Source organism: Taudactylus pleione, unplaced genomic scaffold (genome assembly GCF_031769625.1).
Source record: "Taudactylus pleione unplaced genomic scaffold, aTauple2 ptg001080l, whole genome shotgun sequence".
NCBI classification, from domain to species: domain Eukaryota; kingdom Metazoa; phylum Chordata; class Amphibia; order Anura; family Myobatrachidae; genus Taudactylus; species Taudactylus pleione.
This window is the reverse complement of record NW_028285481.1, coordinates 498999-526043: the sequence shown is the minus strand read 5'-3', so window position 1 is coordinate 526043 and position 27045 is coordinate 498999. Positions and strand designations below refer to the sequence as shown.

The 27045-nt window shown below is 41.7% G+C and overlaps 1 protein-coding gene across 1 annotated transcript in view; it reads left to right on the top strand.

The window, feature by feature from the left end:
- The window catches only part of LOC148453845 (IgGFc-binding protein-like), a 179757-nt gene extending 153878 nt beyond the window's left edge, over positions 1–25879 (top strand). Inside the window, 1 exon segment of the mRNA XM_088461614.1 lies at positions 25746–25879. Within this exon segment, the coding sequence (XP_088317740.1) occupies positions 25746–25879 (134 nt within the window).
- Positions 25880–27045: the final 1166 nt, after the last annotated feature.

The following is a 27045-nucleotide window of genomic DNA, read 5'->3' as shown; positions in this document are numbered from 1 at the left end:
TCCCCCCTCTCCTAAGCCCATAGTGTCTATGAATTAGCCTCTAATATTAGTGGGCATATATTTCCATGACTGACTTCAAATTATAGGTACCTCATACAGATCCTAAAAAGAGAGAATATAGTGGTCTGGGGTGATGGGGTCCTCAATCGTCTGGCTTAAGACTTGAAATATTGTTACATATAGACAGTTTAAGTTCTCCCTTAATTAGCCTTGATCATTGGGGGCAGATCTATTGTGGGAGTAATGGACTCAAATGTATTCCAGACTTCACATATAGTCTATAATATTTCTATGCATCCCTAAATTATTCCTCTATACTTAATATCAATTATGAAATACTCCTAATAATTATCCCCCAATACATTAAGTAGATAGATTGTTGGGGAGTATATTTGTTCATGATGTATCACCCGCTCATGCAGGAAGGGGGGGTTTCTGAGTACCTAGAAACCCCCCTGCCTGTTGCTCCATCGCCGCCGGTGACCGGCAAGCAGCTGATCAATATTATAACTATAATAGAGTCTGATACTGCCCGGGCTGGCTATAGGGGGAGCTGCAGCACACAAGCCCCTCCCAGTCAGTTCCCATAGGGGCACTCTGTTATCGGCAATGTGATAGAGCGCCCACCACCCTGCCCGAGACACAGTACTACTGCCAGCATGGCCGTGAGTCCCACACGGAGCAGCACAAAGTAGGTGGTTGGAGTGCAGCCGCCGGGTGGAATAATGTTTGCCAGATAACCACCAAGTGCTGTATCAATGTAAATGCCTGGAAAAGGTGGGGGAGGGGGGTCCGGGCAGCGGCTGTGGAGGAAGATAATGTTTATTAAAATGATTCCAGATAACTGCTGCTTGTATTTGCAGTGGGGGGGGGGATAATATTTATTATGTAATGCCAGATGACTGCTGCATGGTGTGTGTGTTTGCAGGAGTACATACACCATGCAGCAGTCATCTGGCATTACTCAAAGAATATGATCCCCCCCGTATGTTGCAGGTTTATACTGGTTAGACGTTTTTGCCATTGGATCGGTAGCCATTTATTTGGAAGTTCAATATGGCTATTATGTCCTAGTGAAATTTATTCACACACGTACTATAAATATTACATTTTCTTTCCCTTTATTTGTGATCAGGTATAAGGCACTATCACAGCCTGAGATCTGGAGGTAGATTTATTTCCCATTTGTTCTGTTTAATAAAACATTCTCCTAAAATGGCTGAAATAATTATAGCGCTGTGTGACATGTTATTAGCTGTAACAGCTTCCAGTCATAAAGTAGCACTGTGACATTGTGCTTGCCTGCTACAGCTTATTACCTGTCCTATTGTTACTTATTACATATTGGGCTAGATATATGATAGCGGCACGTAACGTGCCGCTATAATGCTTCCTGCTTCGCCTCTTTACCGAGGCGAAGCAGGAAGCACTACCGATGAGATGTAAGAACATCTCATCGGCCGGATAGGGGGAGCGTTAACTCCGGCGCTACCCGCTAGAGACAGCAGCGTATCAGCCTAGTGCTGATGCGCTGTGTGTCAGTACCAGCCGGCTCCACTGAGCATGCGCAGGATCTTGCAAATATCGCGAGATCCCCGCGTGCAGCCCGGGAACCGGCAGCAGCCCCAGCAGGGACAGCGCTGTCCCTGCTGTGGGGATAGGCTAGCGCCAGGCTGTAGCTGTCGATAACGACAGCTACAGCAGGCCGAACGGTCATGCGGTATGACCGTTCGTACATGGCCCTGCCGCTCGGCGCTGCTATCTTGTAGATAGCAGCGCCGATAATGACAGGGGCACATAGCGGCCCTGTCATTTACTGCCCAGACCCTCGATCATACATCGTGGAGAAGCGGCATCAGCGCCCATAACGTGCGCTGATACCGCTTCTGTGCTTCATACATCTCCCCCATTGTGTTTGTAAATGTTGCAACATGACAGCTATGCCTATGAAGTATATAATCTCTGCCAATGATCTTCACTCTCCAGCAGCCACAGACTGGTTTATTATTGCAGCTGTTATCGCAGATCGTGGTCTTGTCAGCGTTCAACGATTCATCTCACAGCTCCACCACAGTGTCTGTGGGGTCTATTTATCCAGCAGTGTAAAGCGTGGAGACATGGACCAGTGGAGATGTTGCCCATAGCAACCAATCGGCTCCTACCTATTATTATATAGACTGTACTTGATAAATGCTACTTCAAAGCTGATTGGTTGCTATGGGCAACGTCTTCACTAGTTCACTTCTCCACACTTTTCCCTGCTTGATAAATAGACCCCTGTATATACTTAGAACACGTGTGTAGGGGCGCCGAGAGGGGGGGAGCAGTTACTAATTACCTGGGCAAAGGCTTGTTGGAGGGGCCCGATGGGGGCCTGGGTCTGATTCCACTCCCCCTTCTCTTACCTGTCAGCAGCCGAGCACATGCTGCCATGTGCTAGGCTGCAGTGGGAAAATGCACGCTGATACTGAGCAGCAGCAGCAGTCTCCTCTCCTCTGCCTGTAGGGGGAGTGATCACACTGATCGCTCCTCCCCTTAATTTGCACTTGGATAAGAGGCTCACGGCGGCCCCCTCCCCTGTGTGCAGAGGGGCATGGCCACACCTTCTGTGATTAGGCCACACTCCCTTCCTCCCCGTGCCGGCTCTCTTTACGGCCCTGACTGTGGGCATAAAAAATAGTGAGTGTCACATAGATAGTTCAATTGTATGGTGTATATACATATCGCATTACAGTTCATTAGCAGTATACATGATTCTGGGGATGCACAGACTGGGTAATGGTTAGCAATACTGCCTCACAGCACTGGGGTCATGGGTTCAAAACATAAATAAAGAATGTAAGCTCACAGGGGCAGGTACTGATGTGAACGGTAAGTAAAGCGCTGTGGAATATGTGTGCACTATATAAATAACTGGTAATAAATAAATACTGTGTTCAATGTTATATTATATTATGGGGTCCATGCACACTCTGAACAGTGGCGGAACTGTCGAAGACCAGAGTCAGTTGATGTTGGGCTACAGCCCTGAAGGGGGCACCTCCTCCACTGTCCCCCATTCCATGTCATTCCTGATGCTGTAACAGGAGCAGCCAAGCTGAGCACCGATAGCACCAGCAACACTCCTCCTTTGTGAACTGAGCCTGCCTGGTGACTGGGAGCATACAGAGGATGGCATGGCGACCGTCTCTGTGGGGAGTGGCTGGTAGTCAGGAGCATAGGTGAAACTGGGGGGTGGTCCGGACCACCCATTAGCCCAGTTTGCCAATCTGCAGGTGCCTTGCTGGCTCACCCACCCCTGCACCGCCAACAAGCTGCCTGCCAACCACCATCATTTTGGAGACCTGGCGCCTGCTGCATGACATCATGATGTCACACTGGGCTGCTGAAAGTGAGGATCCACTTCGAAGGGGTGGACTGTCTCAGAGCAACAAGAAGGTAAGTGTGGGGGCAGGAGACAGATAAAGGTGGCTGGGGAAGGAGACAGATAAGGGTGGCTGGGGCAGGAGACAGATAAAGGTGGCTGGGGCAGGAGACAGATAAAGGTGGCTTGGGCATGAGACAGATAAATGTGGCTGGGGCAGAAGACTGATAAGAGGGGCTGGGGCAGGAGACAGATGAGGGTCGCTGGGGCAGGAGACAGATAAGGGTGGCTGGGGCAGGAGACAGATAAAGGTGGCTGGGGAAGGAGACAGATAAGGGTGGCTGGGGCAGGAGACAGATAAGGGTGGCTGGGGCAGGAGACAGATAAAGGTTGCTGGGCCAGGAGACAGATAAAGGTTGCTGGGGCTGGAGACACCTAAAGTTTGCTGGGGCAGGAGACTGATAAGAGGGGCTGGGGCAGGAGACAGATGAGAGTGGCTGGGGCAGGAGACAGATAAGGGTGGCTGGCTGTCTATTATCCATATTCAAATCTCGTTGATAATCAAGTTACTGCTTGGCCTATATTTTGAAAGGTACAATATTGACATACAGCATTGAAGACCTAATACAGAACTTTCAGAACAGTCACTGGTAGTTGCTTTTTATTGTTGGGTCACTTTATTTATTTTACATACAGATGTATAGAAGACTATCTTGTTTTGTTATTTTTAAATTGGTTTATTAACAATCACTTTATGTGTGCTGCAAGTATGTTCTATACATCACTGCTTTTAGATGGTTCCTGTATGTGTACAACCAACAAGATATGACTTAGGGCAACATTTACCGAGCTACTCTCTGCACAACTACACTATCTGATATGTCTCTAAATTAATATCTTTTAATTTGAATGTCTGCTTATTATAGCTAATCAATGAAAATGGAGGTAATATAGTGTTTTCACACATACGCAGAGGCCGGCTTATCTTGAGATGCATATGCCGACACACTGGCAGGATAGGAGACGAGTTTACCACAAGCCATCGTCATTAGTGAGTGTGTGCTGGCACCTTCCCTATATTACTCCTAACAGTCGTATATGTACACAAGCCTTCCAGTTTTCATCTTAACTTGCTGTGACATGCTCCTTCCTCCCTGTTATCTGTGTCACACCTGTTTGTCTGCCCCTCCCCTTTAGAATGTAAGCTCTTACGAGCAGGGCCCTCTCCCCTCTTGTGCTTCTCCTTCTCTACTTTCTTCTACTTACTCCCCACTAGGGCACCTAATACTTGTCTGCTTTACTCTGTTGCTTATCTGGGTGTTATAGTTGCTAATGTAGCAATGTATATTATCCATGTCCTGCTCTTGTATTGTATTGTACTGTAAATCACTGGTCAACTTATTTGTATATGTAATTTGTAAGACGCTGCTGAACACTTGTGGTGCCATATAAAAAAAAAAGTTAATAATAATTGAGGATGTCCCTTGCCACCATTGTTATGAGTCTTTGGTCATAAAGTTTGATATGTTGACAATGTGTACAGGTCTGCACATGTTCACTATCTGAGCATGCACAGAGCAATGTACCTCAATATACGCTGGACACACAGAAGGGGGGCTGGCTGCGGAGATACCACACCCCCTGTTAGAGTAGCCACACCCTTTTTTTTGGAATGCGCACCTGATGCGTGTGCAAAAGTTCCCTCTTCCCTACCAGGCGCTCTGCATTAAATCAAAATAATCGGCACTCACCGGGTAAATAACAAAAAATGAAGGGTTTAATTACCACTCATTAGTAGAAATAAAGTACATGAAGTTGACGTTTCGGTTCCTATCGGGACATTATCTTTAGGACATAGCAGCAGTTGTGAACAGGTAGACAGCCAAGTGTAGAATGAATACAACCACCACTAGCTGACATAAATACCCACAATGATTAGCTCAAGCCATGCCACCTGGCCACAAAGCATACTGGGGCGTCAGGAGGCTCAAACAAACAAATGGACAAATCGCTATTAATAAGAGCTCACATCAAGAGTGTATATTTAACTGCCAGGACACGTAATCAACAGTGCGAATAGCACACATAACAAAGAAATATGTTACTATTAATCACGGCTCGCGAAACCCGGAAGTAGCATGCGTTCCACCTCCGTGGAACGCTAGCCGCTACCCAGACCAACAGTGATGCACTAGTCAGGTGCACAGTCCCATCAGCCTGCGCGAAACCGGAGGTGGCATGCTTTCCACCACTGTGGAACACATGTGCAAAAGGACAACTGCATAATATCATCCACAGAGGCCCCCTAGTATAAATCAGTCACAATAACAAGCAGACAAAAATGTCAAATAAATGCTTACTAAGCTCATACACCACAAAAATCAATAGGAAACCAGTGGCAAACGCAGGATTTCTAGAGGGGGGTTTCCAATTGCATGATTTTAGAGAGTGTGGCCGGTCCATGAAGAGGGTATAATTAGCACTTATCCAGCTTTAATATGTTACATACAAAGTATATTGTGTTGCATAATTCCAGCATATACAGAACCAGTGATCACAGTAGGCCATTAGATGTGGCAGTAGGTCCATCCTTTCTCAGCAGAATGTTTTTTTTCAGATGTGGGCTCCATTCCTGAGCATTGGAGCAAGTCCAGGAGTCTGAGGGAGCAGAAGAAGAACTTAGCACTGCCCTGGACATATATGTACATATCGGTCTCATTATGTACTGGATAGTGTATTATTATACAGTATTAATTATTAACCCTATTGATGGGCTATAGCAGTGCACCCCTAACAGTGCATGTTTTCCACATCTCCTAGTTGGTGCACAAATATATTTATTACTGGCTGACACATTTTAAAAGATCCACAGTTGGTGCTAATCATTTCATTTGTGATACTGAGATGAACATGCAGCGCTAGTTACGTTCTATTATATTACTATTTCTATTGTGGTCATGGTGTGCGCTGGGAAGGTGGGTTTCCAGGCAGACAGAAACCCCCCTGCGTTTGCCTATGGAAACAATGACACTGTATCAATGTTGAGACAATTAGCTCAGACCATTAATGTGGTTACCATATCAGCTATTACATCAATCACCGATTAAGTGAATTAAACATCCAAATAAGATCTACAGTATTAGTATCCAAAAAATAACAAATACCAATAATGAAAAAAGCAAAAATAAAAATAAAAAACATATATAAATTTATATATAAATATATACATATATATATATATATATATATATATATATATATATATATATATAGCAGACTGCCATGCTATACTTCTATTAATTGAGATGACACCCATGTTAATTGGGGAGGGCATTTCATAATGTATCACCTACTACTGTACTATGTTATAATTTCATTGATTTAGCCGACAGCCACTGAATATTGGATGAGAATTTATCCAGTTATTTTCTATCATCAATTGAGGTGAAGATTTGAACAAATTTAAGTCTTACAAAGGTCTTTTACTCAATCTACACATATATATATATATATCCACCTTGAAGCAGCCAGAAAGCAAATGGCAGGAGACCAGAACACAGCTCCAATACTTAGAAGTATCAAAAAAGCATATTTATTTCAGTATCCTAGAGAAAAACATCCATAAAGCCATCATGGAGTATAGGCAATACTTATCAGCTTTAGGGCCGTATTCAATTTGAGGTGAAAAGTCCATTTCCGCGATACTTTTTCGCCGATGACGTCATTTTCGCCAGTTTGGCTTTTATCCCGTATTCAATTTGGAAGACTTTTCGCCTAGGAAAGTCAATGCAATGTACTAGGCGAAAAAGTTTCACCTATGAATAGCAGGCGGAAAAAAGTGCAGAATTGCTGATTTGGGGTACAACATTGCGGGAACCCCCCTGCAGCCTTAAGACAGTCCCCTAAAGGTAAACTGCATCAAAAAGTTTAAAAATATTAGGGACACCCCAAAAAAATTGTTTAATTTTGGGGATAAAAAAAAAAAGGGGGAACAAAGTGCCAAACTATCTAAATTAATTCAGATCGGGTCCCCATGTATGAGGCAGGTGTTTTCTTCATTGCGGGGACAAGCGGCAGGTGCAATTTTGTAGATTTGTAAAAATATCTTTAGGGACTTAAAAAAATGCATACCCCCATTTTCATGTAGCCCAAATTTGATAGATTATTTTTTTTGGGAAAATAACTATTCCTAAGTGCTATTCTTTACCATTTCTTCATAGCCGCAAAATTGCACCTTGCGCGGCTATTACAAACCCCAAATTCCTTCAGCAGGCAAAAATGGGGGTACCTATAGTGATCACCCATGTCTGGACATCTTTATGGGGGTCCCAGGCATATTTCACAAAAATTCAATTTTTTTACATAAATGGGGTGAAAAGTAATTTTAAACAAAACAGGGATAATTTTTCAATTACATATAGCAGGTGAAAAAAAGTGCAGATTTGGGGTTTAGGGGTGCAGGCTTAAAAAAAAATAGCCTGCACCCTTGGGAATCCCTTTAAAATGAAATGTCCCAAACAAAATAAAAAAAATCGGGACACCCCCAAAAATTATTTAAAATTTTGGGGTGAAAAAAAAAAAGGTGAAACAAAAAAGCTAAACTAACGAAATTAATTCTAGTGGGGTTCCCAAGTATGTGGCAAGTGTTTTTTTCATTGCACAGAGTAGTGCCAGGTATATTTTTGAAGAATTTTAAAAATTACCTTTAGGGTCTTAAAAATATGCTTACCCACATTTTTATGTACCCCAAATTTGATGGGGCCACTTTTAAAAATGAAAAAAAAAACTAAGTGCTCTTTTGCATCACTTCTTCAATGTCGGGAAAAACAACCACCTGCTGCATCTATTTAAAAAGTCGGCTTTCATTTGCAGGCAAAAACGGGGGTACCCATAGTGATCCCCGAGGTCTGGACATCTCTAGGTGGGTCATACACTTATTCCCAAAAATTCCAGTATTTTTTCGCCGATCCAAGTTTTGCCTGTTCCCGATTTTGCCTACTTTGGAATTGAATACGGGGAATGGCGGGCACACGCGCGATATTTTTCCGCCTGGAAAACAGGTGAAGGAGGCGAAAAGTCCAGCAGGCAAAAAGTCTGGACTTTTCACCTCAAATTGAATATAGGCCTTAGTGTTAAGCATATTTAATCATAGCTCCCAGCCTCCCCGACAGCCGTTTCGGTCTTAATCCACCTTTGTCAAGGGTCAGCCACATACAATGAGCAACTGAACAGCGTTTATATACTGGACGCAGATATAAACATTAAAAACATCTGTGTAAATGAACCACCCACCTGTGTGTAATGCTGGTGATCCACATGTAGCAACCAGTGTATGGAAAAGTACAAAAGTCAAACGTCAGCTGGAAAATTGATGCTTCCAGTTTTCTGGGATTCTCAAGGACCAGTATTGGAACATTAGTAGGGAAAATATTCAACAATAAACAGAGTGCTTCTTATAGTGAGACGCTCACTGAGGAGCTGAAGCCTAAACTTCAAAACAAAATGCAGAGGATTACTATCCAAGGGTGTTGTTGTATGACAATGCACGTCCGCACACCACTGTCATACTGTTGACACTCTCCGAAACCTCGTTTTGAGGTGTTACAGCATCCTCCCTATAGTCCTGATCTTGCCCCATCAGACTATCACCTGTTTGGTCCTCTGAAAGAAGCTCTAAGAGGACGAAGATTTACGTCTGATGAAGAGTTGAAGACAGCGGTGCATTCGTAGCTTGCAGCTCAGCCTAAAACATTTTTTAATGAGGGAATATGAAAGCTTGTTGACAAATGGACAAAGTGTATTGAAAAGCCGGGAGACTATGTCGAAAGATAATGTATTTGTATTTTCTGAAAGTTGATTAAAATAAATTCTACCGTGCAGTGTGGACAATTTTTGATTTGTATTTAAGTAAACTAAATGTTATTGACTCTACCCCATATGCTAAGGGTTTTCCTGGCGGACTTGTAAGAATCTTAAGAAGTTTTGGAAGCTGATAGAACGTAGGGATTTTTGGATATTTAATGTAAAGAAAGTATTTTTTTTTAAATTGATAATTTCCTGGTTGTATCCTTCTTCTAGAATATGTAACAGTTCTGCCTCTAATTTTTTATTTAGGTTATGCATACATAATGTTTTACAAAAAAAAATGTATTACCCAAGTTCAAGTTACATAAAAAAAAAAATATATATATCTATTGAAACTAATATAATCAAATAATATAAAAAGGATTTTAGTTAGATAATGCTTAGATAAAACTTTTTCCTTCAGCTGCAGAAATGTGTATCACAGTACAATTCTTCAATACTATTAAGATGAGTCCATTGTATTTTTTCCTCCCCAGGTTATGACATAAAATAGGGGAAAAAAAGGGGGACTTCGTTACATATGAAAGTACATCTAACAACATAAATCACAAGTGGTAGTGTCTTTCACCCAAAAAACTGAGATGGCATACCCCACTCACAGTGCAGTGGGGAAATGATCCAAATGTAAAGGTTTCCTTATCCCCAGTATATAGGATATCTATTACCACATATTTGACCACCTCCAAGTAGAAACAACTAAGTTGGGCATACCCTACTTACTTCTGTAAGGGCTTAGATGTCCACATAAAGGTATCTTTTTTTTTATTATGTTCCTCTGTTGTAATAATCAGACTCATCAACGTTCAACCCAAAAATTCATGAATAATTTAGTGAAAAAATGAAGTATTTATTGAGCTAAAAGTAAAATATCACAGTTCATGGAAGCATAGTTCAAATCATACAAGGCTATTAAGAATAAGTGCAAACAAAAGTCTATAACCTGCGATGTGGTTTGAAAGGTCCGGACTTCCACAATCCGCTATAGGTCCAAAGAAAAGTCCAGTATGATCCAAAGTTAAGTCATCCAATTAGTTCTGTGTCCCCTCCACCAATGCGTTTTGATTCTCAGTGAATCTTTCTCAAGGTATGTAGAAAGACACCCCTGTTGTCATATAAATACCCCTCCAAATTAATCTTAATTGCAATTACTTACATGGGCGCCATAACTAGTATATACAATAATAATCACCCCCTTTTATGGGAAACTCATATATTCGCCAGGTTCCTTTATTATAATATAGTAATGCAGATAAATATGTATATCTTTTTAAGTATTTATTGAACTTTTCTCTATGATATATTCATTTTTATAATATTGGTCTCAACAAAAGTACGATGTAATATAATAACATGGAAATGCATATCCATCTTCTGTCACTTTAGTATATGGGAAAATACTGTTGCTATACCGTGGTGGTGTGGTGGTAAATACTCTGCCTTATATATGGAGGGACTGGGGTTTGAATCCCAGTACAGGATTCTGAGAATATTTCACATTTTTAATTTAATAGAGATTATCAGAATGTTTAAATATTCAATTGTTTTGAATGTGTTAAATCAAGACACCAATACTATTTAGGTAGAATTTTTAAGTTTAACAAAGATTGATTAGCATATATATTATGGATATGAATCGTGCATGTCTATATTTATAACTTCATCAGATTTTTTGTCTGCAGCATTTAGACACAAAGACTCAATTAAGAGAAATGCTGATCTGAGCACCCCTAGGTCAACAGGTGTGGATGATATGTTGATTGGCAGGTTAAAACACTGAATGAAGAAGCAGATATATAAGGACGTCCTGTCCTGTATATGATTTCTCTTTGATAAATACCCCATATTGTAGCAAAATTTGGGCAGAGATTTACCTGCAGGTGATTATATATAATGGTAGCTTTGCTGCCACGCTACTGAAACTGCGATCTTGTGCCGTGGAAGCCTAATAGACTAAGGACCTTATTCAGAGGCGGCCGTACGGTCTACGACCGCACGGCCGCCTCGATGTTTGGCCAGTGCGCATGCGCACGAGAAAGCCGGCTCCCTCGTGTGCATGCATGAGACCCGCTACGACCGACAGCGCTGGTCGTAGCGGGTCTCGATCCAAAGGGGGCGAGCTGTTGATGTTGATTGACAGCTCGCCCCGTTTGGAAGGCGGGCCGGGGGGGGCGGCAGCCCAAACGGAGGTGTTCCCATGGGAACGCCTACCGTTTGGTGGAGGCCCCACTGACATCACAAGTGATGTCAGTGGAGAGCTTCTGGCTCTGACAGAGCCAGAAGCTCTCCGGGGCTTACGACAAGTGAGACCCTACCCTAGGGTCTCATCGTAAGCCCCGATGGTGACCATCACCCGTGCGGTCGTTAGAGCTGTGGGTGTAAACCCACAGTCTAACGACCGCAACAGAGGCGGGCGGTCAGGATGCAAGTGGCCGCCCTGTTTCTGAGTGACCGCTTGCATCCTCCGACCGCCTCTGAATGAGGTCCTAAGTCTCAAGCTGGGAGCTGGAAGCTCCATCAGCACATATATATATATATATACATATATATATATATATATATATATATATATAGATATATGCGCGGCTGTGACTCAGCTCACATTACTTGGGATTGTGCATTGGAAACTCCTTTGGTTATCAGCTGCACACGTGAAACACCGACCAGACCCCCACTACTTACCAAGAGTGCCCACCGCGAGTATGCTTCATTGGAGGTGTCCTTCCAAACTCAACGGCTTGTTCATGAGACTCTGCAATTAGGTATCAATGTGGTGAGAGACTGGTGTAACAGTGTGCGCACTTATATCATACAGAAGAGCGTTATATATTTATTATTGGATTATCCACATGTCATTAAATTTGACAAGAGACTGCTCCAGGCATCAAAGATCCAGTGATTCATTTCTTTTAGAGGCAGTAATTTTTATATATTTCAATTCTCAGGAGTGCATTTGAGTCTTACTATATTGGATAAATGTGATTATTTATAAGTGTAAATGTGATTATATGTACTGACATATTTCATTTTTATAAAGATTATTAATATTAAATAGATGGTGTCTTGAGATTATTTTTTCTGCCATTTCTGGAACTACATAGTTTATTATTTATTTGTTTATTAGCGCATCACCATTGTCTTGTAAAATCTAAATTTCAACCTATAGGGGCTAGAGTTATATGAATGAAAATAAATGTAATCTCCTACTTGGCTAATAAACCCGGGTTATCTTTGTTTCTCTTAGAGTTTTTAACTGCTTTGATACCATAAAGTTTTTTATATGAGCTGAAAGAGAATGTGTTTCTAGACCTTTTTTTTTTTTTGTATCTAAATCTGCACTCTTAGTTAATTTCATTCTTAGATTGGCGGCTTTTCTGTAGATACATATAGGCTTTGCAGGAATTATTTTTCATATGATTGGGTCCCTCTGGAGATTATGCCAGTGTTTCTTTAAGATGTGTTCTACCACTTTGTATTGGGAACTGTAGTTTGAAATAAATGCCCAATGGAATTTGTTCTGTTTTGGAGATTTTGTTTTAGGTATGAGTAGTTCATCATTATCATTATCATCCTTTATTTATATGGCGCCACAAGGGTTCCGCAGTGCCTTACATAGTACATAAACATAGTGCATAAACATAGTACATAAACATAGTGCACAAACATAGTACATCAACAGTTGAGCAGAACAAGAAAACAGTGTCATACAGTTTAAGACACTACAAGACAAGTACATGGTATATAAACATTACTGCAACAGTAGCAGGATGGCAAAAGTCACGGGTTAGGTGCTTTTGAGTATAGAGCAGATAATATAAGTAAAGAAAGGATAAGCACAAGAGGAAAGAGGGCCCTGCTCGTGAGAGCTTACATTCTAGAGGGGATGGGCAAACAGACAGGGGTGACATGGATGGGGTAGACAGTGAGCATGGGACAGAGGGTTAGGATGACAGATGGCTGGATTCCTATTTTACAGTATGTGTGGAAGTCATTTGAATTAAGATTTACGCCACTGACATTCTACTTTAAGACGCACTTTTTGTAGGTGTCTGTGGAAAGCCATGGCTGTTATATCAGTGTATGTGACAGTATATGTAGGTGTCTGGGGAAAGCCATGGCTGTTATATCAGTGTATGTGACAGTATATGTAGGTGTTTGTGGAAAGCCATGGCTGTTATATCAGTGTATGTGACAGTATATGTAGGTGTCTGTGGAAAGCCATGGCTGTTATATTAGTGTATGTGACAGTATATGTAGGTGTCTGTGGAAAGCCATGGCTGTTATATCAGTGTATGTGACAGTATATGTAGGTGTCTGTGGAAAGCCATGGTTATTATATCAGTGTATGTGACAGTATATGTAGGTGTCTGTGGAAAGCCATGGCTGTTATATCAGTGTATGTGACAGTATATGTAGGTGTCTGTGGAAAGCCATGGCTGTTATATCAGTGTATGTGACAGTATATGTAGGTGTCTGTGGAAAGCCATGTCTGTTATATCAGTGTATGTGACAGTATATGTAGGTGTATGGGGAAAGCCATGGTTGTTATATCAGTGTATGTGACAGTATATGTAGGTGTATGGGGAAAGCCATGTCTGTTATATCAGTGTATGTGACAGTATATGTAGGTGTATGGGGAAAGCCATGGCTGTTATATCAGTGTATGTGACAGTATATGTAGGTGTCTGTGGAAAGCCATGGCTGTTATATCAGTGTATGTGACAGTATATGTAGGTGTCTGTGGAAAGCCATGGCTGTTATATCAGTGTATGTGACAGTATATGTAGGTGTATGGGGAAAGCCATGGCTGTTATATCAGTGTATGTGACAGTATATGTAGGTGTCTGTGGAAAGCCATGGCTGTTATATCAGTGTATGTGACAGTATATGTAGGTGTATGGGGAAAGCCATGGCTGTTATATCAGTGTATGTGACAGTATATGTAGGTGTCTGTGGAAAGCCATGGCTGTTATATCAGTTTACGTGAAGTCTGACGGGTGGCTGAAGCCACTTCATGAAGGGCTATTTAGAGAATTTGGTTAACGTGTGACCCAGCAGTCTCAGGTAAATGTAGAAATTGGTGAAAGTAGTTATTGTACAGAGATGTTCAGATGTAAAAGAATAAGTTGTGATGAAGTGTGAATTCTATAAGGCACATTTATTGATTTGGAGGGTGATGGGAGACGTGAGGTTTGCAGGATATTTATTCCATAGTAAATCCGCTGTATGTGTGTGGGGCCTGGATTTGGTGATATGTCACCAGATAATAAAAGCAGGAGGATGGAGAAGTAGATATAGTTGTAGGTGAGTAAAAGTTTTTTAAATGACACAATGAGGCTGTAATAGTCAGTGTATGATGAAAAGAAATCTCATTAGTTATTAGAGGAGGTGAGTGACTCAATAGGGCGGCAGTGTGCCCAGAGAGGGGAGATGCCGGGAGAGTTAGGGATGTTATATCATTAGAGAAAATACAAAGGAGGGAGTTGAAAAAAAGAAATGTGTAGTACATGGTGAGTTTTAGGTTTGTTATTTTTAGACAAATTTTAAATCAATCAGTTTCTTAATCTGAAATTACCTTACATGTTGGTCAATGTTTGTTCAACTGTTTGATTAACTGTTATGTAATCACACTTTGTGCATTTAACACTTTGTGCATTTAACCCCAGCTGCCCCTAGACTGAATATAAGGAGTGGTATCCCTTGATTAAGACAGGCTACAGCTGACTCAATTGGTTTGCTGATCAAAGGAGATAACTTGCTCTGAGTTGGAGCAAAAACCAGGCCAGATATATACCATAAACTATGCTTCACTGACCAATACAGACTGTACAGGAAAAAAAAAATCTATGCAAGAGAGACAGTCACATACATTTCAATCCACACACGATTGCAAGCATGAGGTTCTATGCAGAATATTATTATTATTATAATCATTTATTTATATGGTGCCACAAGTGTTCCGCAGCGCCTTACAAAGTACAAAAACTAATTGTATACAAGTGACTTACAGAACAATACAATATAGGACATGGATAATATATATTGCTACATTAGCGACCATATCATCCAGATAAGCAACAGAGCATAAGCAACCAAGTGTTAGGTGCCCTAGTGGTGAGTAAGAAGTTAATGACACTATAGTAAGGAGAAGCACAAGAGGGTAGAGGGCCCTGCTCGTGAGAGCTTACATTCTAAAAGAATATAGGTGCAATAAGCAGGATGAGACAGTCACATACATTTCAATCCACACATATTTCTAATGTTATTCAAATCCTGTGTTATTTTGTCTATATTGTAACCACATGTTAAAAAGGATTTTTTCATGTCCAAGGCTTGTTTCTCAAATATTGCTGGATCGGTACAATTTCTCTTCAACCATTTGAACTGTCCTCCCGTCACAGAATTCAGCCGATTGCTATATTGTCAAATTTCCTCATGAATAAACATATTACAATCGGGGGGTTTCTTAAATGTTTTTGTTTGAAATGCACCGTTGTCAATATTCACAGTAATATCTGAAAAATAATAATATTTTCTTATTGACTATCAAAGGTTAATTTAATAATCTTGTCATTTAAAAAAAATAATTAAATCTGCTGAAAGTTCTTTGTTTCCTTTCCAAATATAAAAACCAAATGGTTTTTATGATTTTAATTTTAAACCTTTTGATTATAATTTTTATGCCAGACTGTCATTTCTCCACTATGTCTTTTTAATTGGTCCCTATGGTATTTTTTAACAATATATGAATTTTATGCTATTATGCCTTTTGTTAGTTAAAGTATTCATACATTTGGGTTGTTATTTATATTTGATTTTATGTATTTTTATTATTATTATTATTAATATTATTATTATTATTATTATTATTATTATTATTATTATTATTATTATTATTAGTGCATGAGATCACTGAATATCATTGAAAAATTCATATAATCCATTGATCCTAAAATGTCCGGGACGCTTTTTTTTTTGTATGATTGTTGACTTCGTCACAATGACAACGCAGCAGCAAAGGCTTAAAAAGACTAGACAATGGAAACTAGAAGTATACATCCCTATGGTAACGTGAGATACAAGTGGATGTCACTTTGGGGATAAACAACGCTATGTCATCCAGGAAGATCAAGCCAGGACCTATGGATGAAGGCACGCATCACTCCCTAAACAGGAGAGTGTTCTTTCCAGAACCTCAAGGCGTGAAGTTATACAGTTAAGACAGGCCAGGATGGTAGGAAGTGGATGAGCGCTACCTCGGACCTTGAACATTGGTGGATTCCAGGGGCATCACTTCTGGGGATCAGCAAGGACACAGCTGTCTGTTTGGGGAGGTTAGCAGGACTAATGGAGAAACCTGGCAACAGTAAAGCATCCTGAGACCATTCATGTGTGGGGTTGCTTCTCAGCCAAGGGAGTGGGCACACTCACAATTTTGCCTAAGAACACAGCCATGAATAATGAATGGCACCAAAACATCCTCCAAGAGCAACTTCTCCCAACCATCCAAGAACAGTTTGGTGATGAACAATGCCTTTTCCAGCATGATGGAGCACCTTGCCATAAGGCAGCAGTGATAACTAAGTGGCTCGGGGAACAAAACATTGATATTTTGGGTCCATAGCCATCAAACTCCCCAGACCTTAATCCCATTGAGAACTTGTGGTCAATCATCAAGAGGAGGGAGGACAAACAAAAACCCACAAATTCTGACAAACTCTAAGCACTGATTAGGTAAGAATGGGCGGCCATCAGTCAGTATGTGGCCAGAAGGTGAGTGACAGCTGCCAGGGCGAATTGCAGAGGTCTTGAAAAAGAAGGGTCAGCACTGCAAATATTGACTCTTTGCATAAACTTAATGTAACTGTCAATAAAAGCCTTTGACACTTATGAAATGCTTGTAATTTTACTTCAGTTTACCATAGTAACATCTGACACTTATGTAATGCTGTAATGTTACATCAGTATACCATAGTAACATCTGACACTTATGTAATGCAGTAATGTTACATCAGTATACCACAGTAACATCTGACACTTATGTAATGCTGTAATGTTACCTCCGTATACCATAGTAACATCTGACACTTATGTAATGCTGTAATATTACCTCAGAATACCATAGTAACATCTGACACTTATGTAATGCTGTAATGTTACCTCAGTATACCATAGTAACATCTGACACTTATGTAATGCTGTAATGTTACCTCAGTATACCATAGTAACATCTGACACTTATGTAATGCTGTAATGTTACCTCAGTGTACCATAGTAACATCTGACACTTATGTAATGCTGTAATGTTACCTCAGTATACCATAGTAACATCTGACACTTATGTAATGCTGTAATGTTACCTCAGTATACCATAGTAACATCTGACACTTATGTAATGCTGTAATGTTACATCAGTATACCACAGTAGCATCTGACACTTATGTAATGCTGTAGTGTTACCTCAGTATACCATAGTAACATCTGACACTTATGTAATGCTGTAATGTTACCTCAGTATACCATAGTAACATCTGACACTTATGTAATGCTGTAATGTTACCTCAGTATACCATAGCAACATCTGACACTTATGTAATGCTGTAATGTTACCTCAGTATACCACAGTAACATCTGACACTTATGTAATGCTGTAATGTTACCTCAGTATACCATAGTAACATCTGACACTTATGTAATGCTGTAATGTTACCTCAGTATACCATAGTAACATCTGACACTTATGTAATGCTGTAATGTTACCTCAGTATACCATAGTAACATCTGACACTTATGTAATGCTGTAATGTTACATCAGTATACCACAGTAGCATCTGACACTTATGTAATGCTGTAGTGTTACCTCAGTTTACCATAGTAACATCTGACACATATGTAATGCTGTAATGTTACCTCAGTATACCATAGTAACATCTGACACTTATGTAATGCTGTAATGTTACCTCAGTATACCATAGCAACATCTGACACTTATGTAATGCTGTAATGTTACCTCAGTATACCATAGTAACATCTGACACTTATGTAATGCTGTAATGTTACATCAGTATACCACAGTAACATCTGACACTTATGTAATGCTGTAATGTTACCTCCATATACCATAGTAACATCTGACACTTATGTAATGCTGTAATGTTACCTCAGTATACCATAGTAACATCTGACACTTATGTAATGCTGTAATGTTACCTCAGTATACCATAGTAACATCTGACACTTATGTAATGCTGTAATGTTACCTCAGTATACCATAGTAACATCTGACACTTATGTAATGCTTGTAATGTTACCTCAGTATACCATAGTAACATCTGACAAAAAGGTCTAATAACACTGAAGCAGTAGACTTTATGACCACCAATACTTGTGTCATTCTCAAACCTTTGGCCATGGCTGTAGTTTCATATGTAACAAAGTTCCCTTTCTTTCCCCTATTATGTCATATCTGGGGAGGGAGAAAAATGGTGTCCTCATCTAAATACTATTGAAGAATTATACTATGATATACATTTCTGGGGCTGAAGGTATATGTACAGCCAATGTTCTGCGGTCTCACCCCAAAACATGACTTTTGCTGGTGTGCACTTCAAAGGACTAAATCTATGTATAATCACGCAGAGAACCACCATAAAGTGATATAAGGGCACTCACCAGTCTTGCGTTGAAATATATGTCAGTTTATTGGTCAAACAAACACCATGGGTGAAATGTAATTGGGTGAAAGATTACAAAATTTGAGAGTTTAGCAGTAATCTCTAACATCGAGTTTTATCTCCAAAATGGGCAAACATCTGGCTGAGAGTTTAAATTGTGAGTTTTTTTTAGTCTAAAAACGTGAGCTTTCCTGTTCTCCAACTTTATTACATTTGGTGAGTTAAAAAGTGTGAGAGGGTACTGTTAAACTCTTACATTTTATAAACTCTCACCCTATTACATTTGCCCCCATATGTCAATAAACAGGTTGCAATATATGATCGACAATGCGGTCCAAACGTGGACATTTTTCAAGATATGCACTTCAAACCCCAAATTGATCAGTTACAGCATAAACATCTTGCTCATATCGCTTTTACCACACCTAAACAGACCACGATGGAATCTCTTTTGCAACAGATGTTGGACTTCTTTAAAAAGCAGTAGGCAGTAGTAACTGCTCCAGTACTCCCCAAAATGCATCCCGCATGGATTCCGCTGTCCGGCTAGTGGAAAAAGCCTTGCTGGCACAGGAAGGTATGGGAAAGATTTCTGGACTGCACACCCTGAATGAATATATATATAATATATATATATATATATATATATATATTATATATATGTATGTGTATATATATATATATATATTAGGGGTGTGCACCGGCCACTTTTCGTGTTTTGTGTTTTGGTTTTGGATCTGGATCTTTCTTCGTGTTTTGGATCTGGATTGGTTTTGCCAAAACCACCCTTCCGTGTTTTGGGTTCTGGGTTTTGTGTTTTGGATCTGTATTTTTTTGAAAAAAAGCATAAAAACAGCTAAAATCACAGAATTTGTAGGTTTTTCTGCTCCTATGCTATTATTAACCTCAATAACCTTAATTTCCACTCATTTCCAGTCTATTCTGAATACCTCACACCTCACAATAGTGTTTTTATGTCCAAAAGGTTGCACCGAGGTAGCTGGATGACTATGCTAAGTGACACGAGTGGGCGGCACAAACACGTGACCCATCTAGGCGTGAAACTGCAGTGGCAGACAGGATGGCATTGAAAAACTAGGCCCCAAACTGTACATAATGCAAAGAAAAAAAAGAGGTGCAAGATGGAATTGTCCTTGGGCCCTCCCACCCACCCTTATGTTGTATAAACAGGACATGCACACTTTAACAAACCAATCATTTCAGCGCCAGGGTCTGCCACACAACTGTGGCTGAAATGATTGGTTCGTTTGGGCCCCCACAAAACAAGCTGGCAATTTATCTGTCCCTGCACAAACTGGCTCTACGGAGGCAAGATGTCATCCTCATCCTCCTCATCCACCGATTCCTCACCCTCTTCAGTGTGTACATCCTCATCCTCACAGAGTATTAATTCATCCCTGCTGGAACCACAGGTCCCTCTGTACGTTCTGGAGGCTGGTCTCCCTGAAAGAGTTGATAATTCATTTTATGAACATCATCTTCTCCACATTTTGTGGAAGCAACCTCCTACGCCTTTCGCTGACAAGGTTCCCGGCTGCACTAAACACTCTTTCGGAGTACACACTGGAGGGGGGGCAACTCAGGTAAAATAGAGCCAGTTTGTACGGGGACCTCCAAATTGCTTCTTTTTCCTGCCAGTACAGGTACGGACTGTCTGACATGCCTACTTGGATGCTGTCACCGATGTAATCCTTTAACAGACAGACGCACGCTTGTCGCTGCTGCTTTGAGGATTCAAGTGCGGCTACAGCCCACACAATTCACAAAGACAGAAAAAAAAAAGAATATTTTTATTGTTTGTGGAGCGCACTTTGAGGGTTATACCACCCTTTAACAGACAGACGCACGCTTGTCGCTGCTGCTTTGAGGATGCAAGTGCGGCTACAGCCCACACAATTCACAAAGACAGAAAAAAGAAGAAGAATATTTTTATTGTTTGTGTAGCACACTTTGAGGGTGTCACCACCCTTTAACAGACAGACGCACGCTTGTCGCTGCTGCTTTAAGGATGCAGGTGCGGCTACAGCCCACACAATTCACAAAGACAGAAAAAAGAAGAATATTTTTATTGTTTGTGTAGCACACTTTGAGGGTGTCACCACCCTTTAACAGACAGACGCACGCTTGTCGCTGCTGCTTTGAGGATGCAAGTGTGGCTACATCGCACACAAGTCACAAACACATTAAAAAAATAGTTTTTTATTTTTTGGAGCACTTTGAGAGTTACACCACCCTTTAACAGACAGACGCACGCTTGTCGCTGCTGCTTTAAGGATGCAGGTGCGGCTACAGCCCACACATTTCACAAAGACCGAAAAAAAAAGAACAATATTTTAATTGTTTGTGTAGAACACTTTGAGGTGTCACCACCCTTTAACAGACAGACGCACGCTTGTCGCTGCTGCTTTAAGGATGCAGGTGCGGCTACAGCCCACACATTTCACATAGACAGAAAAAAGAAGAAGAATATTTTTATTGTTTGTGTAGCACACTTTGAGGGTGTCACCACCCTTTAACAGACAGACGCACGCTTGTCGCTGCTGCTTTAAGGATGCAGGTGCGGCTACAGCGCACACATTTCACAAAGACCGAAAAAAAAAGAACAATATTTTAATTGTTTGTGTAGCACACTTTGAGGGTGTCACCACCCTTTAACAGACAGACGCACGCTTGTCGCTGCTGCTTTAAGGATGCAGGTGCGGCTACAGCCCACACATTTCACAAAGACCGAAAAAAAAAGAACAATATTTTAATTGTTTGTGTAGAACACTTTGAGGTGTCACCACCCTTTAACAGACAGATGCACGCTTGTCGCTGCTGCTTTAAGGATGCAGGTGCGGCTACAGCCCACACATTTCACATAGACAGAAAAAAGAAGAAGAATATTTTTATTGTTTGTGTAGCACACTTTGAGGGTGTCACCACCCTTTAACAGACAGACGCACGCTTGTCGCTGCTGCTTTGAGGATGCAGGTGGAATCTAGACGGGATTTGGAACCGAGGACACACTACCTCCATCAATTGTCTAAATCCCACTGCACTAATGTCGGATACCGGACGCACGTCTAACACCAACATAGCAGTCAAGGCCTCAGTTATACGTTTTGCTTCAGGATGACTGCTGTCGTACTTCATCCTCATCGCTAGGGACTGTTGGAGGGTCAATTGTTTAGTAAAAGTAGTGATGTTCCTACTTCCTCTCTGGGATGATGAACAACTCCCAGCAGCAGCAACAGCACTAGGAGGAAGTGGTTCTTGATCTTTCCCTATTTTATTTTTATCGGAGAAAGTTTGGTCCTCCATTTATGTTATATTGATATATATACGTGCGGCTAAAGCGCGCACAAACACAGAAAATATTTTTTTATTTTTGCTGGAGAGTAGTGCACTTTGTGGGTTACACCACCCTTTAAGAAATGAGCCAGCCGGCTCTTTACTTATGGGACACAGGCGCACGCTTGGCGCTGCTCCTTTGTTGATGCACGTGCAGCCACAGTGCACACAAGTCACAAACACAGAAAATATATATTTTTTTGGTTTGGAGTGTACTTTGGGGGTTACAGAACCCTTTAAAGGTCAAGCCAGCCTGCCCTTTACTTATGACACAGGCGCACGCTTGGCACTACTTTGTTGATGCACGTGCGGCAACTGCGCACACAATTCACAAACACAGAAAATAATTTTTTTTTTGGTTTGGACTGGACTGTACTTTCGGGGGTTACAGCACCCTTTAACGGTCTAGCCAGCCGGCCCTTTACTTATGATACAGGCGCACGCTTGGCACTACTTTGTTGATGCACGTGCGGCTACTGCGCACACAATTCACAAACACAGAAAATAATTTTTTTTTTGGTTTGGACTGGAGTGTACTTTCGGGGTTTACAGCACCCTTTAACGGTCTAGCCAGCCGGCCCTTTACTTATGACACAGGCGCACACTTGGCACTACTTTGTTGATGCACGTGCGGCTACTGCGCACACAATTCACAAACACAGAAAATAATTTTTTTTTTGGTTTGGACTGGAGTGTACTTTGGGGGTTACAGCACCCTTTAACGGTCAAGCCAGCCGGCCCTTTACTTATGACACAGGCGCACGCTTGGCACTACTTTGTTGATGCACGTGCGGCTACTGCGCACACAATTCACAAACACAGAAAATAATTTTTTTTTTGGTTTGGACTGGAGTGTACTTTCGGGGGTTACAGCACCCTTTAACGGTCAAGCCAGCCGGCCCTTTACTTATGACACAGGCGCACGCTTGGCACTACTTTGTTGATGCACGTGCGGCTACTGCGCACACAATTCACAAACACAGAAAATAATTTTTTTTTGGTTTGGACTGGAGTGTACTTTGGGAGTTACAGCACCCTTTAACGGTCAAGCCAGCCGGCCCTTTACTTATGACACAGGCGCACGCTTGGCACTACTTTGTTGATGCACGTGCGGCTACCTCGCACACAATTCACAAACACAGAAAATAATTTTTTTTTTGGTTTGGACTGGACTGTACTTTCGGGGGTTACAGCACCCTTTAACGGTCAAGCCAGCCGGCCCTTTACTTATGATACAGGCGCACGCTTGGCACTACTTTGTTGATGCACGTGCGGCTACTGCGCACACAATTCACAAACACAGAAAATAATTTTTTTTTTGGTTTGGACTGGAGTGTACTTTCGGGGGTTACAGCACCCTTTAACGGTCTAGCCAGCCGGCCCTTTACTTATGACACAGGCGCACACTTGGCACTACTTTGTTGATGCACGTGCGGCTACTGCGCACACAATTCACAAACACAGAAAATAATTTTTTTTTTGGTTTGGACTGGACTGTACTTTCGGGGGTTACAGCACCCTTAACGGTCAAGCCAGCCGGCCCTTTACTTATGACACAGGCGCACGCTTGGCACTACTTTGTTAATGCACGTGCGGCTACTGCGCACACAATTCACAAACACAGAAAATAATTTTTTTTTGGTTTGGACTGGAGTGTACTTTTGGGGGTTACAGCACCCTTTAACGGTCAAGCCATCCGGCCCTTTACTTATGACACAGGCGCACGCTTGGCTCTACTTTGTTGATGCACTGCGGCTACTGCGCACACAATTCACAAACACAGAAAATAATTTTTTTTTTGGTTTGGACTGGAGTGTACTTTCGGGGGTTACAGCACCCTTAACGGTCAAGCCAGCCGGCCCTTTACTTATGACACAGGTGCACGCTTGGCACTACTTTGTTGATGCACGTGCGGCTACTGCGCACACAATTCACAAACACAGAAAATAATTTTTTTTTTGGTTTGGACTGGAGTGTACTTTCGGGGGTTACAGCACCCTTAACGGTCAAGCCAGCCGGCCCTTTACTTATGACACAGGCGCACGCTTGGCACTACTTTGTTGATGCACGTGCGGCTACTGCGCACACAATTCACAAACACAGAAAATAATTTTTTTTTTGGTTTGGACTGGAGTGTACTTTCGGGGGTTACAGCACCCTTAACGGTCAAGCCAGCTGGCCCTTTACTTATGACACAGGTGCACGCTTGGCACTACTTTGTTGATGCACGTGCGGCTACTGCGCACACAATTCACAAACACAGAAAATAATTTTTTTTTTGGTTTGGACTGGAGTGTACTTTCGGGGGTTACAGCACCCTTAACGGTCAAGCCAGCCGGCCCTTTACTTATGACACAGGCGCACGCTTGGCACTACTTTGTTGATGCACGTGCGGCTACTGCGCACACAATTCACAAACACAGAAAATAATTTTTTTTTGGTTTGGACTGGAGTGTACTTTCGGGGGTTACAGCACCCTTTAACGGTCAAGCCAGCCGGCCCTTTACTTATGACACAGGCGCACGCTTGGCACTACTTTGTTGATGCACGTGCGGCTACTGCGCACACATTTCACAAACACAGAAAATATATTATTTTTTTAGCACTTGGGGGGAGCGCCCCTGATGGACAGAGCACCCCCTGGACAACACTACAGCTCTCCTTTAGGACTGGGACACTGCACAGGTCTTTGGAGTGGACACAGCCCCTATGGAGAACTGACTGCACAACACAGTCCAGCCAGCCCCTATGGACTTTGAAGTAGTGGACACAGCCCCTATTAACAACAGCAGCACAGCACAACACAGCCAGCCCCTATGGACTTTGAAGTAGTGGACAACAGCAGCACTACACTACACTACACTACACAGCCCTAACTCCCACCCTCCCTCTTCACTGTCCACAGCCGAGTGAGAAAATGGCGCCGACGCGGGTACCTTATATAGGATCCAAAACCCGCGAGACTCGGAAGGCGGGATGATGACGTTTTGCCTCGATTTCAGATCCGAGTCAGGCGGGAAAAGTCGAGCCTAACTCGGATCGGACTCGGATCGGGGGGGCTCGGGGGGGTTCGGATTTCAGAAATCCGAACCCGCTCACCCCTAATATATATATATATATATATATAATGGGAGGTGCTACCTGATGACACTAATTGCAGGCACAAAAACAAACAAATCTCAGGTGCACAACTCCAAATTATTATTAATATATAAATGCAATAAAATTTTGCAATCAATAGAGGTTTTTAGCATAATCTTGGCCAAGGTTATGGGCCTAAACACCATATCCAGGTAACCTCTGTAGGGTAGGTCCCTAACATACTACGATTCAAATCCAGAGAATTATCAAAGGGACCATGGTGACAGGAAAGGCCTGAACATACACAACATCTGTGGGGACAACAAATCCCTTTGTATCAGCATAGTAGCATCACCAGAGTCCACCAAGCCCTCAACCAGACTATTCCTGACTTTATACCTGTATTCTAGGTAGAAGAAGGCAAATACACCAGAAAAAGAGCAATCCATCTGTGGACATGTCCATCTTTGATGCCTACCTTGGCCACATGAGGAACACACTTGAGCTGGAGTTATTGGGGAAGTCACCAACTCTGGACCACTAACTTCCAGAAAACATATAGCCATCACCTTCCCCATAGAACGACTTCTGGACTGAAAACCCTCTTTGCATAAAAACCCTCTTTGCCTCAATTTCCTTGGAGCCTGGAGTACTGGTGCCTATCCGAAACCAAATGTACGGACACCTTACCCCAAGACACTGTCCACTGCAGAGACAGACGGGGAGACCCTGATGTAATTAAAGAAGAAAGGTTCTCTATACCTTCCTGTGCCAGGAACAAAAACAAACAAATATCAGGTGCACAACTCCAAATTATTAATAATATATAAATGCAATAAAATTTTGCAATCAATAGAGGTTTTTAGCATAATCTTGGCCAAGGTTATGGGCCTACCCACCATATCCAGGTAACCTCTGTAGGGTAGGTCCCTAACATACTACTATTCAAATCCAGAACACAGTGAAGGGTTAAAATGAACCAAAGTTGCACTACAGTATATATATGTTTTATGTTTTATATACTGTAGTGCAACTTTGGTTAATTTTTGGGGCGTTGGTCCCCCTGGATTGCCTTTGTTGATCTGTTTCAGGGCACCGCATTACAACACATTTTTCTTTTGTAACACATTTTAACCCTTCACTGTTTGTTTATTATATATGTACCTCACTTTTTATTTTCATTCTCTATATGCAGCAGTAGCTGCTCCTAAATATCTCTTTCACACTGCACTTTTCTTACTATGGTGGTGCCCTGGGGCGGTTTAGCTGGGCTAGTTTGGGGGTGTCCTGTGCTCTGGATTTGAATTGTAGTATGTTAGGGACCTACCCTACAGAGGTTACCTGGATATGGTAGGTAGGCCCATAACCTTGGCCAAGATTATGCTAAAAACCTCTATTGATTGCAAAATTTTATTGCATTTATATATTATTTATAATTTGGAGTTGTGCACCTGATATTTGTTTGTTTTTGTTCCTGGCACAGGAAGGTATAGAGAACCTTTCTTCTTTAATTACATCAGGGTCTCCCCGTCTGTCTCTGCAGTGGACAGTGTCTTGGGGTAAGGTGTCCGTACATTTGGTTTCGGATAGGCACCAGTACTCCAGGCTCCAAGGAAATTGAGGCAAAGAGGGTTTTTATGCAAAGTGGGTTTTTCGGTCCAGAAGTCGTTCTATGGGGAAAGTGATGGCTATATGTTTTCTGGAAGTTAG